Genomic DNA, 23,873 nt, shown 5'->3' with positions numbered 1-23,873 from the left:
GTGTGTGGGCGGGCCTTATCGTTCTGAACCGAGGTGAGTAGCCGCCATCTTGCTTCCATTCTTTTTCCTGCTTTCTGCGTCTTTCTTTTCAAATATACATTTCCAGCAAAATAAAATTCAATTTATTAAATTCTTTTAAATAAATCACTCATTTGTAAATATTTTATTTAACCTGATCATTCTTTTTCCTACCTTTGCCCGTTTTTTTCTTAGGCCTGAAAGCCTGGGCCTTTCTTGCCCAGCCAGGCCCGAGCTAGGTGACTGGGCTGCTGCTAAGCACCTCACACTGCCCCCCCCGTGTCACATTACCCGGGGCAATGGCGTCAGCCATGAGGGTCAGGTTGCGCGCGCAGCAGGAGCAGGTGAGATGCGGCGTCTCTGTTCCGCGCTCGGCTCGGGCGGGGGGGGGGTGCGGGGCTCTCGACAGTGCTCTCGGCCTTGTTGAGTGTTCCGCGCTCGGCTCGGGCGGGGCACTCGACAGTGCTCTCGGCCTTGGTGAGTGTTCCGCGCTCGGCTCGGGCGGGGGGGGGCGGGGCTCTCGACAGTGCTCTCGGCCTTGCTGAGTGTTCCGCGCTCAGCTCGGGTGGGGGGGGCGGGGCTCGGACAGCGCGGCGGCTGGGGCTTGGAGAGCAGGGCTCTCGAGAGTGCGGGGCGGGGCGGAGTGGCAGGGTTACCCCGGCAACCGGGTGTGGCCATGGCCATCTCTCAGCCTCAAGCCCTCCCTTCCTCCCTGCCCCCCTTCCCCTCCTCCCCCCTCCCTTCCCCGCCCCCGCTCCCCTCCTCCCCCTCCCTTCCCCTCCCCCTCACTTCCCCTCCCCTTCTTCCCCTCTCCCCTCCCCCTTCTTCCCCTCTCCCCTCCCCCCCTTCCCCCCCGCCCTCGCCCCCCGCCCTCCATTCCCCCCCCACATTCCCCCCCTCCCCTCCCTTCCCCCCTCCCCCCCGCCCTCCCTTCCCCTACCCCCCCGCCCTCCCACCATCCCTTCCCCCCCGCCTTCCCCCCGCCCTTCCCCTCCCCCCTCCCCACCGTCCGCCCTTCCCCCCTTCCCACCCTCCCCCCCGCCCACCCTTCCCCCCCGCCCTCCCTTCCTCCCCTCCCTCCCCCCCGCCCTTCCCCTCGCCCGCCCTTCCCCTCTCCCGCCCCCCCCTCCCCCCCGCCCTCCCTTCCCCCCACTCCCCCCCTTCCCCCCTCCCTTCCCCCTCCCTTCCCTCCCCTCCCCCTCCCCTTCCCTTCCCTCCCCCCGCCCTCCTTCCCCCCGCCCTCACTTCCCCCCCTCCCTTCCCCTCCCCCCGCCCTCTCTTCCCCCCACCCTCTCTTCCCCCACCCGCCCTCTCTTCCCCCCACCCGCCCTCTCTTCCCCCAACCGCCCTCTCTTCCCCCCACCCGCCCTCTCTTCCCCCCAGTCTCTCTCTCTCTTCCCCCCAGTCTCTCTCTCCCTTCCCCCCAGTCACTCTCTCTCTACCCCCCAGCCGCTCTCTCTCTTCTCCCCCCCCAGTCGCTCTCTCTCTCTCTCTTCCAACAACAACATGCCCTCGAAAAAGCCTCGGCACCGCCGGGCACTTCAGCTAGTATAATATATATGCTTGGTTATTATACTACAATAGAAAATGTAATGGATTTTATTTACTTCAATATATTCATTTGCCTGTAAATAAATCATTGAAAGTAGTTTACAGAGTCAGTGAAGTGCAGTAGCTGCCTTCTGGGGTAGAGAAAAAGCGGTAAACAACCGGGGTATTCCCCAGGAAACGATTCAGGGTGACTTGTTTTAGCAAATATAAAGCTATCCTGATAGCTGACAGAAACCTGTGCGATAGTTCTTCACCAGTAAATGATGCGTCCAAATTGTATTAATAGAATCAAAGAATATAAAAGCACAGTAATAAATAATTCTGCCCATTGTGCATGTGACGTCCCCTTGAAGAAGCCATCCAGTTAAACCCAATCTCCTGCTCTTTCAGCCCAGCCCTGCAACTTTCTCCCTTTCATGTAAATATGCAATTCCCTTTTGAAGACTGCTAATTAATCTGCATCCACTGTAGTTTCAAGCAGTCCATAACAAATCATAAAAACTCACTACTTGATTTTTTGTGTCCCCAACTCCCCTCACTGACACTTTTCCCCATTACCTTAAATCGGTGTCTGCTGATTACAGGCGCTCCTGCCAGTGGAAAGTGTTTCTCCTTATTTAATCTAACAAAACAATTAATGATTTGAACGCATCTAGCAAGTTTCCCCTTGACTTTCTTTGATCTAAGGAAATGAATGTCAGTTTCATTAGTCTCTCCAGTTAACTGAAGTCACTGATCCCTCATACCATTCTAGTGAAAACCTTCTGTGACATCACCAAGGCTTTGAGATTCTTCCTAACGTAAGATGAACAGAATTGGGCACAATACTCCATGTGAGGCCTAACCAATGATTTATATATAATTAGCATATTTCCTTAGTTTTTTACTCTCGGCCTTTATTTATCAAGCCAAGGATCGTGTATGACGTGTTATCACTGTTCTCTACTTGCCCTGATGCCTTGAAAGACTTTTGTATGTACACCCCAGGCCTCTCTATTCCTGTGCACCTTTACAATTATACCATTTATTATATATCACCTCGACTCATTTTTGTTTCCAAAATGCATCACGTTTCAATTTTCTACTTAATTTTCATCTGCCACGTGTCTACCCATTTCACCAGTCTGTCTATTTCCTCCTGAAGTCTGAAATCTTTCTCATTGTTTATTTCTTGTTCGAGTTTCATCTCATCTCCAAGCTTTGAAACTGTGTATATCCAAGCACAGCTAATAGTTCTCTAAATGTGGACATGACCAGACGGAGACTGTGGATCACTGGGTCAGTGTACAACCTTGTGAGATGTGAGTCCTGTTTATGGACACACATCAGACGATAAATTCTTCTCTCTGCTGACTGTGAAGATCTGCTGTGAATCAAACTTCAATCCCAAACTGGGTTCTACAGTGAAACGGCGCAGTGGGAACACCACAACATCGTCGACCTCCACCACTGCCACCGCCCCTCCACCGGCCAAAATATGATCACTCTGTTAGAGATTACATAGAAACATAGAAAAATGGAAGATAGGAGCAGGAGTAGGCCATTCAGCCCCTAGAGCCTTCACCACCATGTAATGAGATCATGGCTGATCATCCAAATTCAGTACCCTGTCCCTGCTTTCACCCATATCCCCTGATCTGTTTAGCCTTAAGAAATATATCTAACTCGTTCTTGAATATATTTAATGAATTGGCCTCAACTGCCTTCTGTGGTAGAGAATTCCACAGGTTAATCACTCTCTGGGTGAAGAAATCCCCCCTCATCCCTGTTCTAAATGGCTTACACCTTATCCTTAGACTGTGACGCCTGGTTCTGGACTCCCCAGACATCAGGAACTTCCTTCCTGCATCTAGTCTGTCTAGTCATGTTAGAATGTTATAAGTTTCAATGAGATCCCCTCTCATTCTTCTAAACTCCAGAACATCCTTCCTCAGATAAGGCGACCAGAACTGCACACAATACTCAAGGTGTTGTCTTACCAAGGCCCTGTACAACTGCAGCAAGACATCCTTCCTCCTGTACTCAAATCCTCTCGCTACGAAGGCCAACATACCATTTGCATTCTTAACCGCCTGCTGCACCTGCATGCTTACCTTCAGTGACTGGTGCACAAGGACACCAATGTCTCGTAGCAATTCCCCTTCTCCCAATCTACTGCCATTCAGTTAATAATCTGCCTTCCTGTTTTTGCCACCAAAGTGGATAACCTCGCATTGATCCACATTATACTGCATCTGCCATGCATCTGCCCAATCACCCAACCTGTCGAAATCATACTGGAATTTCTGAGCATCCTCCTCACAGCACACACGCCCACCCAGCTTTGTGTCGTCTGCAAACTTGGAGATATTACATCTAGTCCCCTCGGCTAGATCATTAATATATATTGTGAATAGCTGGGGCCCTAGGACCGAACCCTGCAGTACCCCACTATTCAATGCCTGACACTCCCAAAAAGAACCATTTATTCCAACTCTTTGCTTCCTGTCTGCCAACCAGTTCTCTACCCAAGACAGTGCCTTACCCCCAATCCCATGTGCTTTAAATTTACATGCTAATCTCTTATGCGGGACCTTATCGAAAGCCTTCTGAAAGACCAAATACACCACATCCACTGGTTCTCCCTTATTTTTTTTACCAGTTACATCCACAAAAATTCAAGCACGATTTAACTTTTGTAAATCCTTGTTGACTTTGCTCGATCCTGTCACTGTCTTCCAAGTGCTCTGCTATTACATCTTTTATAATAGACTGTAGCATTTTACCCACTACCGATATCAGGCTTACTGGTCTATAATTCCCCGTTTTCTCTCTACCATCTTTTTTGAATAGTGGGGTTTCATTATCTACCCTCCAATCCTTGGGAACTGTTCCAGTGTCTATAGAATTTTGAAAGATGACCAGAAGTGCATTTTTTATTTCTAGGGCTATTTCTTTAAATACAATAGGATGTAGATTATCAGGCCCTGGGAATTCATCAGCCTTCAATGCCATCAATTTTCCAAACACCATTTCCCTACAAACACTGATTTCATTCAGTTCCTCCCTCTCATTAGACCCTATGTTCCCCGACCTCTCTGGGTGGATATTTGCGTCCTCCTTTGTGAAGACAGTACAAAAGTATGTATTAAACTGGTCTGCCATTTCTTTGTTCCCCATCATAAATTCCCCTGATTCTGACTGCAAGGGACCTGCACTTGACTTCACCAGTCTTTTTCTCTTCACATATCTATAGAAGCTTTTACAGTCAGTTTTTATGTTCCTGCAAGCTTACTCTTATACACTATTTTCCCCCTCGTAATTAATCCCTTTGTCTTCCTTGGCGGAATCCTAAACTGATCCCAATCCTCAGGTCGGCTGCTTTTTCTGGCCAATATATATGTCCTCTCCTTGGATCTTAGGCTGTCGCTAATTTCCCTTGTTGCCACGGTTGAGTCACACTTTTTGCTTTATTTTTAAGTCAAACTGGGGTGAAAAATTTCTGTGGTTCATCCATGCGATCTTTAAATGTTTGCCTTTGCCTATCCACCGTCAACACTTTAAGTAACGTTCCCCAATCCATCCTAGCCAACTCGCGCCTCATACCATCATAGTTTCCTTTATTTAAATTCAGGACCCTAGTCTCTGATTCAACTACTTCACTCTCCATCATAATGAAAATTTCTATCATATTATGATCGCTCAGCCCCAAGGGGCAACAAGATTGCTAATTAAACCTTTCTCATTACATAATACCCAGTCTAAGATGGCCTGATCTCTAGTTGGTTCCTCGACATGTTGACCCAGGAAACCATCCCGTATACACTCCAGGAATTCCTCCTCCACAGTATTGTTACTAATTTGGTTAGCCCAATCTATATGTAGATTAAAGTCACCCATGATAACTGCTGTGCCCGTATTGCACATGCCTCTAATTTCCCGTTTAATGCCATCCCCAACTTCAGCATTACTGCTTGGAGGTCTGTTTACAACTCCCACTAACGTTTTCTGCTGCTTGGTAATTCTCAGCTCTACCCATACAGATTCCACATCATTAGAGCTAATATCCTTCCTTACTATTGTGTTAAGCTCCTCTTTAACCAGCAATGCTACCCCACCTCCTTTTCCTTTTTGCCTGTCTTTCCTGAAAATTGAATACCCCTGGATGTTGAATTCCCAGCCTTGCTTACCCTGGAGCCATGTTTCCGTAATCCCAATTACATCATATATGTTGACATCTATTTGCGTAGCTAATTCATCCACCTCATTACGAATGCTCCATGCATTAAGACACAAAGCTTTCAGGCTTGTTTTTTTAACACTCTTAGACCTTTTAGAAGTATTATTTACTGTGGCCATGTTTGATTTAAACCCTTGATTTCTCTGACTGCCACTTTTGCTTTTCTCCCTCCTGTCTTTTGCTTCTATCCTTGCTTCCCTTTCCTCTGTCTCCCTGTGCATGTTCCAAACCCCCTGCCATTTCAGTTACCTCCCTCCCCAACAGCACTAACAAACACAACCCCTAGGACATTGGTCCCTGTCCTGCCTAGGTGCAAACCATCTAGTTTGTACTGGTCCCACCTCCCTCAGAACCGGTTCCAATGTCCCAGGAATTTGAATCCCTCTCCCTTTCACCATTCCTCTATCCACGTATTCATCTGAAATATCCTTCTATTTCTACTCTGACTAGCACGTGGCACTGGTAGCAGTCCTGAGATTACTACCTTTGAGGTCCTTTTTTAAATTTACCTTCCAACTCCCTATATTCAGCTTTTAGGACCTCATACCGTTTTTTTACCTATATCGTTGGTACCTATATGCACCACGACAACTGGCTGTTCACCCTTCCCCTCCAGAATGCTCTGCAGACGCTCCATGACATCCTTGACCCTTGCACTAGGGAGGCAACATACCATCCTGGAGTTTCTTTTGCAGCCATAGAAATGCCTATCTATTCCTCTTACAATAGAATCTCCTATCACTATAGTTCTCCCTCTCTTTTTCCTCCCGTCCTGTGCAGCAGAACCACCCATGGTTCCAGGAAGTTGGCTGCTGCTGCCTTCCCCCGATAAGCCATCTCCGTCAACAATATCGAAATTGGTATATCTGTTTGAGAGGGGTTGGCCACAGGGGACTCCTGCATTACCTGCCTGCACCTACTTCTCTGCCTGTTGGTCACCCATTCCTTTCCTACCTGTGCAACATTTACCTGCGGTGTGACCAACTGATTAAACGTGATATCCATCATGTCCTCAGCATCATGAATACTCCAGTATGTATCCAATCGCAGCTCCAGTGCCGCAATGCCATCTGACAGTAGCTGCAGCTGGATACACTTCCTGCACACATGGTCGTCAGGGACACAGAAAGTGTCCCTGATTTCCCACATAGTTCAGGAGGAGCATATCACAGGGCCGAGCTGTGCTGTCATGACTTACCCTTCAATTAATTTAACTTAACTTAAATCAAATCAATACCACTAATTACACTACAATTAAATGATGTACTCAAGGGCCCTTGGTTACTAGCACTCCCTGATACACAACAGAGACCTTAGAAAATAAAACAACAAAAATTAAGACCTTCTAAACTTTATAAACTATTAACCTTAACTGTCAAAATATAGAGTAGTATAAATACTCACCTGGCTGTACTCGCCCAATCAGCTGCTCCCACATCACTTTTTGAATCATGGCGTGGCTCTGGATGCCGCCGCCAGTCTTCAAGATTGACCGGCCTTTGAGAATTTCATTGACTTCTACTGATTTAGGGAATGTGGGTTTGAAGAATGTGGTTTGAACAGTATACAATAACCCCAGCATTACATTTTCTCACCATTGGAGAAAATTGCTCTGGTCCATGTGTGTTCATGTCAAAATAAAACTAGTGGGCAGATTGCCTTTCCTCCCAATGTCAAAAAGATTCTTAACAGCCTCTGAAACAATGGGTTCATATTAGGCTGTATAGATCTGTGGTTGGAGGTGCTGTAATTCGAGTTACACCTGTTACAACACAGTTGAATCTTTCTCTATCTTCACCTTTAGGCGCCTCTCTGTATTGCTCAATATATTCAGTTGGACCACTCTTTATCTCGCTCTGTTATTGTCCCTCTGTACGCACTGTACTATTTTACTTTTCTCTGTATCTCTCTCCATTAGTGTGGGGGTCATTTTCACCCCACTAGCTCAGCAGAAACCTGGCAGGAGGGCAGTTAAGTTACATCTGGCACTTAACTGTCTGAAAGACACCACGATCACAACATCTGCAATTTTAACTTGTGATACTGAGCAGGCAGCAAAGACACGCACCCGGAACTAACAGGGTCCTTGTTTAAATAAGCATATTGTGGCATAAGACATAGGAAATAGGAGCAGGATTAGGCCTCTTGGGCCTTCGAAGGACGATGAAATCTTTGGCATTGCAGTGTAATATTAACTCAGGCCTGAGCAGCGAAACCATCTTGAATTAAAATCGGGGCCACGGGTGTCTCTGTATCATTCACTCTACTCAATTATAACTCATTTTCTCTACTCAGTTATACCTCTCGCTATTGACCTCTGCTGCTGTCTCTCTCTATCACTTACTGAGCTTTGTTATATCTATCTCAGTCTCCCTCTGTCGGTGTCTCTCTGCAGCAGGTACTGTTTCAAGTACACGCATTGACAAGCAGCAGCATTAATTAACAGCTTCTGTGTTAAATATTCTCTGGTAATTTGACGGATGAACCATTTAACGAAAAAGAATGGGCCGGATATTCCGATTCCTATGGATGGGAATGCACTGTGTACTCACCCATAGGGACATCAGAAATGCTGGTTTCAGGCATACACAGCGCATGCGCTGGAAACCAGCATTTCCGACCTCTCAAGTAAGCTCCTGACAGGTCCTCCAGATGCCCTGGAGAAAGGCCTCTGCATGGAGACCCTCCGCCCGCAGAAAACCCTTACAGTTCTTGCACCTGGTAAACGCAGGGATACATCCTGCTTTTACCAGGATAAGAGTTCAAAAAAGGAAAAAAATGATATATTTTCCCATTGATTTATCATTTAAAAATAGTTTAAAAAAGGTAAGTTTATTTTTAGCCCCGTAAAAATCTTTTTCAAAAATTTAAATTTTTGGTTATAATTGTTAATTTATTGTAATTGCAAGTCATTTTAAAAATGTGATGTGTTTTTTATATTTATTTAAATTATTACTATGTTTTGGGGTTGATCTCCATTCATATATTTGACAGGTCTTCCTATCAAGTATATGAAGGGAGATTCCCTTCTGTGATTGGCTCCCCATGGCCCACGTGATCCCAGGGATGCTGCGTACGACCTGCGCCTCTGGGATACGTGGGCCCTGCATACTTGCAGTTTGTAGAGGCCCAACATCGGATTTGTGCGCATCCCGGAGCCCTCAGGTAAGGGCGCAGATTTTACCAGATCGCAGTTCTCCACCCGTGGGAGGCCTGTGATCGGAATATCTGGGCCATTAACGTGTGTTTAGCATATTCTTACACGATGGTTACAGAAAGTAACCAATGTTTTATTGGGCAGCACGCTGCACGTTATACTTCTTGAATATACAAACTTCGCATCATTAATGTAATTAAACAAAAACATATTGTAACTCTGACAATGCTATGTTATTATGGCAATAACACTTAAATCTCTGAAAGAAGTAAGGCTGAGGTACTTTTCTAAACATGGATAATTAAAGCGAAGTCAATCAGTATTCATTATCTCAGGTGTTGTACAGATTAATGGTAAATACAACATTGTTCCTTAAAACCTACACAACCACTCTATATTCAACTAATAAGGAGAATGCTTTGGGCCAGTCCAGTTCCAAAAACCCGAAAGTTTATGCTGACTAAAATACCGAAAAAGGGAATGCTTTGGAATTGTGCAATCAGAACATAAAAAGAGGGTAGAGTTTATCAGTCGGTGCCTGCGGGAGAAAGTGACGGACACAGGATGTTGCGGTACGGTCTGTCCAGTAACATTACGCTCCCTGCTTGACCTGCTGTAGATTTCTTGCAGTTTCGGGATTAATGCAGAAAAGTACAAAAATCATCAGGTGAGTCGGGCACTTCTGCTGTTTTTCTCTTTGTCTGAATCAGTTCAAATAACAGCGATGTCCGCAAAACTAATGCTGCAGCACAAAAGCGGCTACTTTTCTTTCGCAAATCCACTTCCGATCTCTGGTGCAGCAACCATCATTCCAGCCCTCAACATTGACGGTAGCGCAGTTCTCAGCACGGCATTCGGCACTGTCGTGATTGTAGTTGTTCGGTTGATTTTCTTTCCAAAATCTGCACGGATCAAGCGAATCTCAGCGTACTTGTACATAAGAACATACGAAATAGGAGCAGGACTAGGCCATTCGGTCCTTTGAGCCTGCTCTGCCATGCAATGAGACCATGGCTGATCTTCTATCTCAACTCCATTCATCGGCCCTATCGCCATATCCCTTGAAGCCCTTACTCATCAGAAATCTATCGACTTCTGTTCTGAATATACCCAATGACTGAGCCTCCACAGCCCTCTGCAGTAGAGAATTCCAAAGATGCACCACACACTGTGTGAAGACATTTATTCACATCTCAGTCCTGAATGGCCTACCCTTTATCCTGAGGCTATGGCCCCTGCTTCTAGACTTCCCAGCCAAGGAGACATTATCCCAGCATTCAACCTATCAAGCCCTGTAATTATTTTGTATGCTTCAATGAGATCCCCTCTCATTCTTCTGAATTCAAGAGAATACAGGCCTAGTTTACTCAATCTCTTCTCATTCAACAGTCCCACTACCCCAGGAATCAATCTCATGAACTTTCGTTTCACTCCCAATATGGCAAATACATCCTTCCTTAGGTAAGGAGATCATAATTGTACACAGCACTCCTGGTGTGGTTTCACCAAAGCCCTATATAATTGAAACTTCTTTACTGCTGTACTCAAATCCTCCTTTAATGAAGGCCAGCATACCATTTGCATTCCTAATGGCTTGCTGCATCTGCACATTTACTTTTCGAGACTCATGTACAAGGGCACCCAGCTCCCTTTGAGCATCTGCATTCCCCAATCTTTCACCATTTAGGAATACTCTGCCTCTCTGGTTTTTCTACCAAAGTGGATAAATTCACATTTGTCCACATTATAATCCATCTTCCATGTTCTCGCCCACTCAATGATCCTGTTGAGATCCGCTTGGAACCTGACACTGCCAACTAGCTTTGTATCATCAGCAAATTTGGAAATGTTACATTTAGTCCCCTCATCCAAATCATTGATATAGCTTGTGAATAGCTGGGGTCCAAGCACTGATTCTTGGGGCCCAAGCACTGATCCTTGCAGCACCCCACAAGTCATAACCTGCCATCATAAAAATGACACATTTATCCCTACTCTTTGTTTTCTGTCTGTTAACCAATGCTCAATGCATGCTAATATATTACCCCAAATTCCTTTGTGTGTGGGAATTGATCCTTTTAGTTAAATAGATGTTAATATTTTGTTGGCTCTGATTGGGATGCAGTTCATCAGCATTCCTTAGTTATGGAATTGTATCTCCTCCTGAACCCGGCCATTCGGCGTTATAGTTGGTTCGGGTAGTTAGGCACTAATAAGCTGCACAATCACAGACATCCCTGTGTTTCACTGCTGGCTTCTCTGGAGTTAGCTGATTCGAAAAGGTAGGAGTTAGGTGATGGATTTTGCTTTAGCCATCACTGTGCACAGGATGGATTCAGACCATTGAACCAACACTAACTGCTGCCACGTGGTATCTGCTGCAAACCATTGAGGTGAATTTTCTCGTGGTTATTCTACTGTGCTGCCATAACATTCGTGGAATGTAGACGGAAACCCCATCTAAGTGTGTAAATGAACGTTTTCCAATGTTATGGCAGGAAATTAAGAGCAGGACAGACTAGGATGAACTTCAGCCCCACATGTCAGTGGGCCATTTAACAGGCGAGGAGAGGATCTTGTCTGATGTGCCATACGGGCAGAGCCTACCAAAGCTCATTGGGATATAAACGAGTCATTGACAGTAGCACAAAATATCTGGTAGCAAATCAGGAGCAGCTCCGAGCAATTACCATAAATCTGGGGATTCCTGCGAATTTCTACCAACATTACTCGTGGTCGATGTGTAGAATCCCAGAGGCAAATATAGGCTACCATTTCCTCTCAGTACAGTAGTGTAGGCTTTATTGGGTACGGTCGTGTATTATTTATCAGGAACGGTATTGCAGGTGTTATAGGGTACGGTAGCTAACTGGTAATAAGGTGCTCTACTTTATGAGTTATAATCTATAGTATTTTAGGTGTTATAGAATACAGTTGCATAGGGGTTATTGAATCGGTTAATTTAGGCGATGGTGTTTTGGCAGTTATAGAGTATGGCAGTGTATGGGTTATTGGGTATGGTTGTGTAGGTTTATAGGGTACAGTAGTGTAGGACTTATAGGGTATGTTAATACAGGTAGACTATCCTTTATCCGAAAACCTCGGGACCAGCCGTGTTTCGGTTTTCGGAAAATTTCGGATTTCGGAAGGTATTTTATAAGACTGGGAAATTTGTCGGGGGTGGGTCGGCGGGGGTCCGCGGGGGGGTCGGGGGTGGGGGTCATCGGCGTCGGCGGTGGGGGTCGGTGGGGGGTCGGGGTCGGCGGGGGGGTCGGTGGGGGTCCGGGGGGGGGTCGGCGGTGGTCCGCGGGGGGGGTCGGCGGGGGGGGGGGCCGGCGGGGTTCCGCGGGGGGTCGGCGGGGGGTCGTCAGCGGGGGTCAGGGTCGTGCGCACGACTTACACTGAACGAAAAAACCTTCGGTTTTTAGAGGGTTTCGGTTTTCGGAAGTTCGGATAAAAGGTAGTCTACCTCTATAGGGGTTATAGGGTAATGTTTTGCAATGGTTCTAGGTAAGGAAGTGTAAGGATTGCAGTGCATGGTAGCGTACTGGTTATAGTTACAGTGGTGTATGGTTTATAGAATAAAATAGCGTAGAATATATAGGGTATGTTAATGTAACTGATATAGGAAGGAGAGGTGTAGGGGATATAAGGTAGGTCAATGTAGTGGTTATTGGTAAAGTAGAGTCGGGGTTATCGGGCACCATATTGTAGCTGTTATAGCGTGCTGTACTTAAGCAGTAATAGTGAATGGTATTACAGGGGGTTATAGAGTACGATCGTCCAGTGGATATAGGGTACAGTGACATAGCAGTTAGATGGGATCCTTGTATAGTGATTATCAGTTATGCTAAAGTCCAGGTTATAAGGTGCAGCCCTGCAGGGTTTATATTGTATGGTAGTGTGCGGGTTATTGGGAACCTTAGTGTATGGGTTATAAGGTAAAGAAGTGCATGGATTATAGGTTATGGTCATGTTTGGGATATCGGAAACCGTACTGTTGGGTTTATAAGTTACGTCAGCATATGGGTTATATGATATATTAGTGTCGGTCTTAAAGGGTACGGTAGTGCATGGGTTTCAGGGCAGGTCAGTTTAGGGGTTAAAGGATGCAGTACTGTAGGGGTTATAGTTTACTGTAGTCTAGGAACTAGATGGTGCGATAGTGTGCAGGTTCAAGGTTTCGGTGGTTTAGGTGTTATAGGGTGCGGTAATTTGAGAGCAATCTGACTGGACTAATAATCCAAAGACATAGATCGATAGTCCAGAGAATGTGAGTTCAGATTCCACCATGACTGTTTCAGAATTTGAAATCTGTGAAAAATGTATGCTAGTCAAAGGCTGTTATTAGAAAAAGTGAACATTACGCTGTTGGATTGTGGTAACAAGTCAACAGGTCCACTGATGTCCTTTATGGAAGGAAACACACTGCCCTCATCCTGTCTGACTCCAGTCCTCGACTGTCCTTGTTGACTCATAAATGCCATATGAATTGGCCTAGCAAGCTACTGAGATGTATCAAACCACTTCAATTAGATAAAGAATGCTTACCACGTTTTCAGGGTAACTGGGATGGGGGAATATATACCGACCTTGTCAGCAATGCCCACATCCTGAGATTTAATAATTTATTTTTAAATATCCGTTTATGCTTTCCACCTGCAGTTGATAATTCAGTATGGAACTAAACGCTTTGTGGTTAATTTCTCTTCTTCCAGCCCGACTGCAAACGGGCGTTCGGGGATTGGCCACTGCCTAACATTCTGCCCGATATTGGTTAACATTGAAGTCAGTGGAAATGAAAATCGTACAGGTTCTAAAACCACTGACGATCCGCGGCATCCATTTTATCCCGCTGGTAAAAGTAACTATTCACCCTAGTAAGCTTTTTAAATCCACACCCTCATCCCAGAGGGTTATTGTGATGGTTTGGCGAAGGCAACAGGAAAGCAAAATTGGGCGGGATGTGGAATGTATAACCAATCTGATACCGTCCGTTTTACTCTACCAGCATGAGTTAAAATGAACTCCATAGCGTTTCTTGTAGAGACAGACTGTGCCGACTAATGCAATTTTATTCCAGAAATCTGATCTGAGCCGAGGTTATTGCACCACCGAGATTCCTTGGAATATTGTTCTGCGTCCCATCCATTCACTCACACAGGTTGGGAGAGCTGGCCTGTACCATCCACCCATTGCCAGGTGCCTTCGTTTTGCTCGTCCGTCATCCCAATCCAGCGTTGTTCAGATCCGCCCTGAACAAAATCCTTCATGGAATGAAAATATTACACAGTTTATAAGATTATTATTGTTACTATTATTAATTGGAAAATCAACAGTGTGCAGGGCCGACGCTGATTCTGTAGCACTGCTCATTGGATATAAACAGTAAGGAAGGAGACAAATCAACATTATAAGCAGTGACGTTTAACTGGTGCTTTAAGGTGTGGTGATTGTTAGAAGGAAGATAAAGAAAGTAAAAATAAAGAAACAAATTCAGATATAAAGAAAGAAACGAAGAAACAACAAATGAAAGCAACAAAGGCTTTGCATTTTATGAGACATTTCACAACGTCAGGACGTCCCAAAGTGCTTCACACCCAATGAAGAACTTTAATACCTGATGTAAAGAGCGGAAAAGCGGCACCCAATTTGAGCATAGCAAGTTCCCACAAACAGCAATGTGATAATGCCCAGATATTTTTACTATGTTAAATGGCGGATAAATATTGGCTAGGACATCGGTGATAACTCCCTTGCTCTTCCTCGAAATAGCCCCATATGATATTTCATGATGTGGGTGTCTGCGAGTGAGCATGTGTCTGTGCCTGTGTGTATGCGTGTTTGTATCTGTGACATTGTTTCTAACCATGTGCATGTGTGTGTGTCTCTGTGACTATGTCTGTGTACCTATGTCTATGTATGTCTGTGTGAGACTTTGAGGGTGTGTGCGTGTGTGACTGTGACTATGTTGGAGACCAATCATCACAGCCCCAGGGGATTGCTGTAGGAGTTCCGCACGGCAGTGTCCTAGGCCCAAACAACTTCAGTTGCTTCATCAATTACATTCCCTCCATCATATGATCAGCCATGGAGATGTTCGCTGATGATTGGGCAGTGTTCAGTTCCATTCATACATCCTCTGATAATGAAGCATTCCTTTGCCGCATGCAGCAAGATCTGGACAATATTCAGGCTTTGGCTGAAAACTGGCAAAAACATTCACGCCACTCAAGTGCCAGTCAATGACTATCTCCAACAAGCGCGAGTCTAACCACTGCCCCTTGATATTTAACAGCATTACCATCGCCAAACCCTCCACCAGCAACATCCTGGGGGTCACCATTGACCAGAAACTTAACTAGACCAGCCACATAAATACTGTGGCCACAAGAGCAGTTCAGAGGCTCGGCATTCAGCGGCGAGTGTCTCACCTCCTGACTTACAAAATCCTTTCTACCTTCTACAAGGCACAAGTTAGAAGATTGATTAAATACTTGCCACTTGCCTGGATGAGTGGAGCACCAAAAACACTGAAGAAGCTCTACACCATCCAGGACCAAGCAACCCAATTGATTGGCACCCCATGCACCACCTTAAACATTCACTCCCTCCATCACCAGCGTACTGTGGCTGCAGTGTGTACCATCTACAATATGCACTGCAGCAACTCGCCAAGGCTTCTTCGGCAGCACCTCCCAAACCTGCGATATCTTCCACCTAGAAGGACAAGGGCAACAGATACATGGGAACACCATCACCTGCAACTTACTCTTCAAGTCACACATCATCCTGACTTGGAAATTTATCGCTATTCCTTAATCATCACTGGGACAAAACCCTGGAACTCCATAACTAACAGCACTGTGGGAGTACATTCACCACACGGACTGCAGTGGTTCAAGAAGACGGCTCATCACCACCTTCTGAAGGACAATTAGGGATGGGCAACAAATTCTGGCCAGGCCAGCGACGCCCTCATCCCATGAACAAATAAGAAAATGCCGAGGAATTGTCCAAGGTAGATCGACCACGCCTTACAGACACTGCTTTCTCCTCTGCACAACGTTCCTCAGCAGTTTAATTAACGGGAGCAAAAACGCAGACGGTCGAGTGCAGGTTGGGAATTTTGTTACAATAATCATTGCACTTATAAAATTGATAGAGTTTATATTGTGACGCTACTATGACATCTCACCTGTTCCTGTTGACTGGTGATCACCACAAGATGGGATTCACTCCCAGTGCAATAGTTTGCGCTTGAAGTCCAATTCCGTTTATCAGTTGAAAAAAAGTAACAACTTCCATTGAAATACTTCCATTCCTTTGGACACATCTTTTCAGCGCACTCTGAAATACAACCGGTTTTGAACACATATTTCATTAGAAATACATAAATAAATTGATTATATAGATCGATGGGTAGATAGAAAGATAACAGAGAGAATAATACATAGATAGCTTTATGGATGGAGCGATAAATAGGAAACTGGATGGAACACATGATAATTAGATGGTTGAATATATATACATAAGGTTTAAAATTCAGCCTGGGCGGGTCTGCAAAACTGGCAGTAGCGAATCGGCGGCTGGTTGAAAACAAGCGCGTCCAATTGTCATTCAATTGATGTCAATAGGGGCCGGGCGACCGATCCGCTCCAGCCGGTTTATCTGTACACACCGAAGTTTCCATGCACCTCCAGAGCTAGATAGATAGCTAGATAGATAGATAGATAGATAGATAGATATGTAAGAATGGATAATCGAATTTATGTGTGGGGACATGGATGAATGAGTGGCTATGTTAATAATTGGACAGAAGAATATATTCCTGAAATGTAATTGTTTAATATACATACCAGTAGCACCCGTTTGATCACAAAACCTTCTCCAGAGTCCCATGTATTTTTCCTGGAGATGTGTAACATTGTGGTTCAGTTTCTCCAGGGCCATACGTTGTTCATCAGTTTCCATGCGAAGAAAATATCCTTAAAATGAGTGAAACTTTTACAACGTCAAAAGAATAACACAATTAACATGATAAATTGTTTAAACTATCAATGACTGCTGGAGATATATTGCTTCACTGCTTCTGAGTGCCTTTAAAAATTACGTAAAATCACAAATATTGACAGTCATTTCAAAATATCAATAATGTGACAGCAATACAGTTGCAAAATGTTGTGAGGACAAAGTATATCTCGAGACGTTATATTGCATCCAACCTGCTTTCAGGGATACTTTAATGAAGATTTTAAACTTCATCCACCCTGTTCTCTACATAATTAGGAACGATTGTTGAGGAAATTTATTCCATATTAAATCTGAAGTGTATCAATCTGGAACGCACTCCACGGGGAGCGTTTGCATCACAAGTGAGCTGCAGATAAAATAGGGGTGTTTGACGGGACAGTGTACAGGAGCGTTACTCTATATCTGATCCGTGATGTACTTGCCCCGGAAATGTTTGAGGGCACAGCTTATTAAGAACTTCATTCTCTATCTAAAATTTGTTGTACCTGCCCTGGGAGTGTCTGATGGGACGGTTCACAAGAGGTTTTACTCATTACCTAACCCGTGTTTTACCTGCCCTGAGAGTGTTTAATGGGTCAATGTGGAGAAGCATGACTCTCTATCTAACCTCTGCTGTAACGTCCCTGAAAATGTTAGATGGGTCAGTGTGGAGCAGCTTTACTCTGTATCTAAGCTGTGCTGTGCAATTCCTAGGATTTTTTGATGGGACGAAGACAGTTCCAGTAACTCTTCCTCCCATTGGGCCTCCAACGTGAACCAGGATGAGATAGAATAAGAGGAAAATAATTAAATTAATTGTACTGACCAGTTATTATTTGCGAAACAAGTGCAACAATTAGACTACAACAGGTGACCAGCAGGACTATTGCCATCAACTTCCAGGCGGCAGGTTTCTTGGTATCTGCAATCAGAAATGGATGGCGAATTAAATAAAATGAAACAAAAGGAATGGAATGTACATGGCTCTGGGCTGATCATTGAAATTATAGGAGTTTGCGATATCTTCAAGAGCAACTGAAAGAATTTACAACAAATTTAATTTGTTGGTGATGTGCATCACATAACATCTGTATAAGCAAGGAAAAGAGAACTGAATTTCTAATTTTAAGCACATGGATTTGGTAATCAGGAAATATTTGGTCACCATGTTGAAAAGGCAGTTTCAAGATAGCCAGTTAATTTTTTGGGGTATGAAGTATTTATGTTTTAGGGAGTGCCAGGGATACTGGGCTTGTTCTCATTAGAAAGAAAAACACAGAGTGCTAATTTTATCATTTGTTTAGTGCAAAAAGGGATGATATCGGATACACCATGTGTTATACACCCACTCGTTTTACACCATTGTTGGAATTAAAAATGACCTATAGATATAGGGAACATTTTCAATGTGCCAATCGCGTGTAAATGCGAATTCAATTGAATGAAAACTGGGCAGTTTCTATAATTGACAGATGCAGGCGATATTTTTAATGGAAATCAGGAAATGGCAGACTTACTAAATAGTTCATCTGTATCGGTCTTTACAGTGCAGCATTAGGATAAATTACCAGAGATACAAGTAGAAACAAAAGTAAATCAAGGGGATGAAATAACTAGATTCAATATAATAGTTTAAAATGGTGATGGAGAAACTAATGAGGTTCAGGGTAGACAGATTTCGAGGACCTGATGGGTCCCAACACAATGTATTAGAATAAGTGGGTTGAAAATTTTTGGTGCTTCAGTCAGATCTTCCAAAAAAATCTCAATTCAGAAAGTGTCCACTTGGGTTATAAATTGCTAATGCCACTCCAACATTTAAGAATAGTAAGATAGAAAAACGAGGGAAATATAAGCCTATTACTCTAACATCTGTTGGGCGAAGTTACTAAAATCTGTTATTAGGGACAGAGGGACAAAGTATTTGGATTTGTAAATGGTAAGTCATGTCTAACGAGCCTTCTTGAATTATTTGTGGAGCTTTTCCGTCGGGACTGGCTCCACTTAAACCGGGCTAGGAACATCGTCCTGGTGAATCGAATAATTAGGGCTGTAAATAGGGTTTTAACCTAAAATAGTGGAGAGGGGTCAGGTGAGGGGAAATGTAGCAAACTAAATGGAAAGGTCAAGGCCATAGAGCAGTGAAGCGATTTGGGGAAAAATAAGCAGAGCGTGACAGGAAGGGACAGAACGTTTAATGGTAGCACTGCAGCAGAGAATAAGGTCAAAGCAGGGAATAATGGTAAAAACATAAATTAAAGGCTCTTTATCTGAAGCATTCGTAACAAGATAAATGAACTAGTGGCACAAATGCACATCAATGGGTTTGATCTAATATCTATTACAGAGGCGTGGTGGCAAAGTGGCCACGGTTGGTAACTAAATGTTCCAGGGTGTTGACGTTTCGAAAAGACAGGCAAAATGGAAAAGGAGGGGGAGTAGCCCTGATAATAAAGGATGACATAAGGACAGTATCGAGAAAGGATCTCGGCTCAGAAGATCAGGAAGTAGCATCAGTATGGGTGGAGATAAGGAATAACAAGGGGTAGAAAACAATGGGAGGAGTAGTATATAGGCCCGCTAACAGTAGCTATACCGTTGGAAAGAATATTAATTAAGAAATAGTACAAGCTTGCAACAAAGGTAATGCAATACCCTTGGGAGACTTTAATCTTCATACAGACAGGACAAATCAAATTGGCAAAGGTAGTCTGCAGGACGAGTTCATGGAATGCATTTGGGACATATTCATAGAACAATATATCATGGAACCAACCAGGGAACAGGCTATTTTAGATGTTGTATTGTGTAATGAGACAGCATTAATTAGCAATCTCATATTAAAGGATCTTCTGGGGCAGAATGATCATAATGGCCCAGATATTCGTGTCCCAACGCGTGAGTACGCATGGTGTACTCACGCGTGGGGCCGATGGAAGTGCCGGTTTTCTGCATGCACAGCGCATGCACGGGAAATCGGCACTTCCGCTCCCCTGAAAGCAGGGGCTCAGAGGTGGAAAGTGTGTGACTTTTGAGGCAGTGCGTGCGCATTGAACTTCGGTTTTTTTGTGAATTGCTGCAGTGAGGGTAAGTCCCCAGCATTTACACATCTAAAAAGCAGGAGTAAAGCCCCCGAGAAGCGCCGGAACGCTCAGGAGGAAGAACTATTTCATCAGTGGAGCTTCTGAAAGGCACATTTTTGGTTGTGAAAGGGAGAAAAGTTATTTTAAGAAAGTCTGAGGTAAGTTTGCTACTTTAATTTTTTTTTCAAAACGGGTTTTGAGTAAGGTAGGTATAAGGAGCAACTCTGGCTGTGTGCAAGGCCTAATTGAATTTGATGTGTTTATTAAATGCGAAAATGACTGTTTGAAAATGAATAATGTAACATTTCCAAAATTTTTGAGAAAGAAACTTTTCATCAGTAATATATTCTTTTAAGTAAATATGTATGTATGTCTGTATCTATTCCTTTACATATGTGTATGTATGTATGTATATATTCCTTTACGTATGTGTATGTATGTATATATTCCTTTACGTATGTGTATGAATGTATGTATGTAGTTATGACTTTCAGAAAATGTTAGTTATTGGAAAATCATCTCGGGCTGTGGTATTCATCAGGCGGGTATGACGTGTTACCAAGCCGATAACACATTTTTCCTGCCATAGCCCGGGGTGATTTTCTAGCCAGTCAGTTCATTAAAATTACTTTAACAACTCTTTCCATTTTTTCCTTACAAGGACGTCTGTGTAAGGAAGAGGCCTGTGATTGAGAAAAATGCCCTCTAGAAATGCTGCCCTGATGCTGTGTGTGATTTTGCTTCAAAGAATTCGAAACACCAGGGAACAACATAGAACACTGAGGAACCATTACCGTCTCCTGATCAAAAGGAACTACTACCCACCCCAGAGAATGTACAGGGAGAGGCGACCATTTGAGATGCTGTCGGAGGAGTTGTGTGTGAGGAGGCTGCGCTCCAGTAAAGAGGCAATCGGCCGACTATGTGACATGTTGAAGGAGGACCTTCAACCACACTCGAAGACCCGCACTGCCTTGTCAGTGAACATGAAGGTTACCACAGCATTGAACTTCTTTGCAAGTGGGTCATTTCAAGCAGTCACCGGTGACATAAGCAGCATCTCTAAGAATGCTGCGAGGGTCTGCATTCACCAGGTCACAGATGCCATTATGTGTAGGCTTTCAGAGTTCATTAAGTATGACTTGTCCACTCGATATGAAAAGGAGATGGCCCTTGCATTTCGTCGCATTGCTGGATTCCCCAAAGTGATTGGGGCCGTCGATGGAACCCATATTGCATTGAAGGCACCACTGGATGCACCTGTGACATACATCAACAGGAAGGGGTATCATTCATTGAATGTTATGATAGTATGTGATGCGCACCTCAGGATCCTAAACGTGAAGGCAACGCACTGAGGAAGTAATCATGACTCCTTCATCCTCCGTAACTCTAACATATATGATGCCCTCAGCAAATTGCCTCCAGGGCTACCCGCTAAGATCTTGGCTGATGACTCCCTACCGCAAGACCAATAATGAGGCTCAGGAGAGATACAACCAGGCACACATGTCCACACGTCAGGTGGTGGAGAAGACAATCGGAGTTCTGAAATCACGCTTCCGGTGCCTGGAGAGGTCAGGGGGGACCTTGCAGTATTCTCACCAGAAAGTGACAAGGATTCTGATGGCCTGTTGTGCTTTGCATAATTTTGCCCTGCAGGAAGGACTGACCCTTAACACTGCAGAAGAGCTCCCTGCTGAAATGGAGGATGAATACGATGCCAATGTGCCTGTGGCCAGGCCTCATGGTGAGGATCCAAGTGCTGCCGAAAGTAAGGCTGCTCAGGAACTGCTAGTAGCCAACGCCTTCACGAGGTAGTGCCGCCTTGTACCTACACCCCCCCCCCCCGCAAGGCAAAGAAAGGAGCAGACACAATTTAAAGTGAAACAGTGAACTTTTATTGCAGCATCAAAGAGTATTCAGGTTCAGTTTTGATGTAGATAGTTTATAACTGTTAAATGTTAACTAACTATTTTCTACTTTACAAACTTTTGTAAACAGGAATGGTTCAGAAAAAAATTTGTAAACAGTTTAAAGTAACTTTTTTTGGTTTCTTAGTGCAATAAAGACATTCAAGATGGAAGCTAGCTATTTTCTAATCTTCAAACAGTTGTAAAAATATTTTTGTTGAAATAAAACTTTTAATCTTTTTTAAAGTGACTACAGGCCTTACTGTTTAAACAAAAAGGTTACATATCCTTTCAGTCACAAATATACATTTCAATGAAAAAAGCAAAGACAACATTTAACATGTAAATAGGATGAAAAATTAAACAATTGAACACTTTGCCCCCTCGCATCTGTGACTGAGGGTCCAAACAGGTGCATTGCGCAGAAGGTCACACCCTAACGTTTCCTGCGCCTTTTCCCTCCCCGTGACTGGAGCCCTCAGCTGCCACTTGAAAGGCCCCTGTGTGCCTTCTCTTGCCTGCAGCAATTGCCTCATGACAGGATTGCTGCTACTGCTGCAAGTCAACGTTGGCTTGCATCATGACTGGCGGACCAGCCTGCACTGTTTCTGCACTGTGAGTAGGCAAGGGCGCTTCTGCAGGAGTCACAGTAATGGCAGCAGAATGTGGTTCATGCGACCTAGATAGTGTTATGATATTCTCATTAAGCGCCACCAACTGCAATGCTATCTGATTAAGTGTACTGGCAATATTATCGATTCCCTGCTTGATAGAGGCTCTAGAGTCAACATCCCTCTCAGTTAGAGAACACATCAATTGAATGAAACTTTCAATCTGTTGCTCCTCAGCTTGTAAGTGCTGTTCTAGCAAATCTCATTCTGCTCCTCCCACCTGCGCTGAAGTATCAAGCTGGTGTCTGTCTGTGGGGCCACAAACATCAGTGACTCGCACGGAGCCAGAGGGGCCAGGAGATGGTGAGATAATGTGCAGCAACGCAGGGTCCATACCCTCCTCTTGCACTAGCTAACATAGCACATGTTGCTCCAGGTCCTCCACCAACTCACTTACTTCTCCCACTGCATCAGCAACCCCTTCCCCAATGTCCTCTGCGGCCGCAGACTCAACGCTCTGCTCATCCCATGTGGGAGAGGTATGCTGTCCAACTGACAAAAGGAAACACTACACATTTGCAAAGGTTAATCATGATCTGCCACATCACAGATATTCAACACACACCTAACCTTTTTAAAGATAGAGCTGGCCAGCGCAACTCAGGTTCAGGTTCAACAATTTCTGATTGAGAATCAGCCGAGGGGCGATCGCTAGTACATCCAAACAGCTGCTGGACCCTTTCCTCATGTTTGGTTAAATCCCTTAGCATGGCAACACCACCGCCTGTCAGTGCGCGTTCTCTGGCATTGTGAGCACTTTTACTCTAAAATGAAAGCAGAAAATATGAAGCACCCACTTGCATTTGAGACAGGGACACCAAATGTTTTGAAGACTGAGTTGGGTGCTTTTTTAACTCACTGATTGAATTTTTACAGCTCAAACCAGTGGAATCAAGATAAGAGCACAATAGATGATGCTGAGCTGGCCCCAAAGCCATAACATTTTATTGCAACCTCAGGTGACTGGACCAAGATGTCACTTGACTATACTACAGGCTTTGAATAGCTTTTTAAAGCTAGTTCAGTTAAATTTAAAGCAATGTTACAGTTCACTTCTCTAATAACTGTACAAACCTTGACAGATCGCAATAAGTCACTAAATTTCTTGCGGCCTTGTTCCACTGTACGTGGAATGGTGGAGTTAGCGCTGACAGCCTGGGCAACTTCTGACCAAGCTATCATCTGTCCTTTTCGCGGTGCCCTGGACTTCTCATTCCCAATGATGCACAGGCGCTTTGCCTCCACATC

The 23,873-nt window shown here is 44.4% G+C and overlaps 1 protein-coding gene across 1 annotated transcript in view; it reads right to left on the bottom strand.

Moving 5' to 3' along the window:
* Positions 1 to 9,057: 9,057 nt before the first annotated feature.
* Positions 9,058 to 23,873, bottom strand: part of LOC147089985 (C-type lectin domain family 6 member A-like) — a 42,944-nt gene continuing 28,128 nt past the window's right edge. Inside the window, exons 2-6 of the mRNA XM_085977195.1 lie at positions 17,785 to 17,880; positions 16,805 to 16,933; positions 16,144 to 16,295; positions 14,106 to 14,212; positions 9,058 to 9,847 (exon numbers count right to left, since the gene is read on the bottom strand). Coding sequence (XP_085833321.1) covers positions 9,682 to 9,847; positions 14,106 to 14,212; positions 16,144 to 16,295; positions 16,805 to 16,933; positions 17,785 to 17,880 — 650 coding nt within the window. The 3' untranslated portion in view covers positions 9,058 to 9,681. The remainder of the gene's footprint in view (positions 9,848 to 14,105; positions 14,213 to 16,143; positions 16,296 to 16,804; positions 16,934 to 17,784; positions 17,881 to 23,873) is intronic.

The sequence above is a fragment of the Somniosus microcephalus genome, unplaced genomic scaffold, assembly GCF_052327205.1.
Source record: "Somniosus microcephalus isolate GS21.2 unplaced genomic scaffold, FLI_Smic_1.0 unresolved_chr4, whole genome shotgun sequence".
NCBI lineage: Eukaryota > Metazoa > Chordata > Chondrichthyes > Squaliformes > Somniosidae > Somniosus > Somniosus microcephalus.
This window is presented reverse-complemented; position numbering and strand designations above follow the sequence as displayed.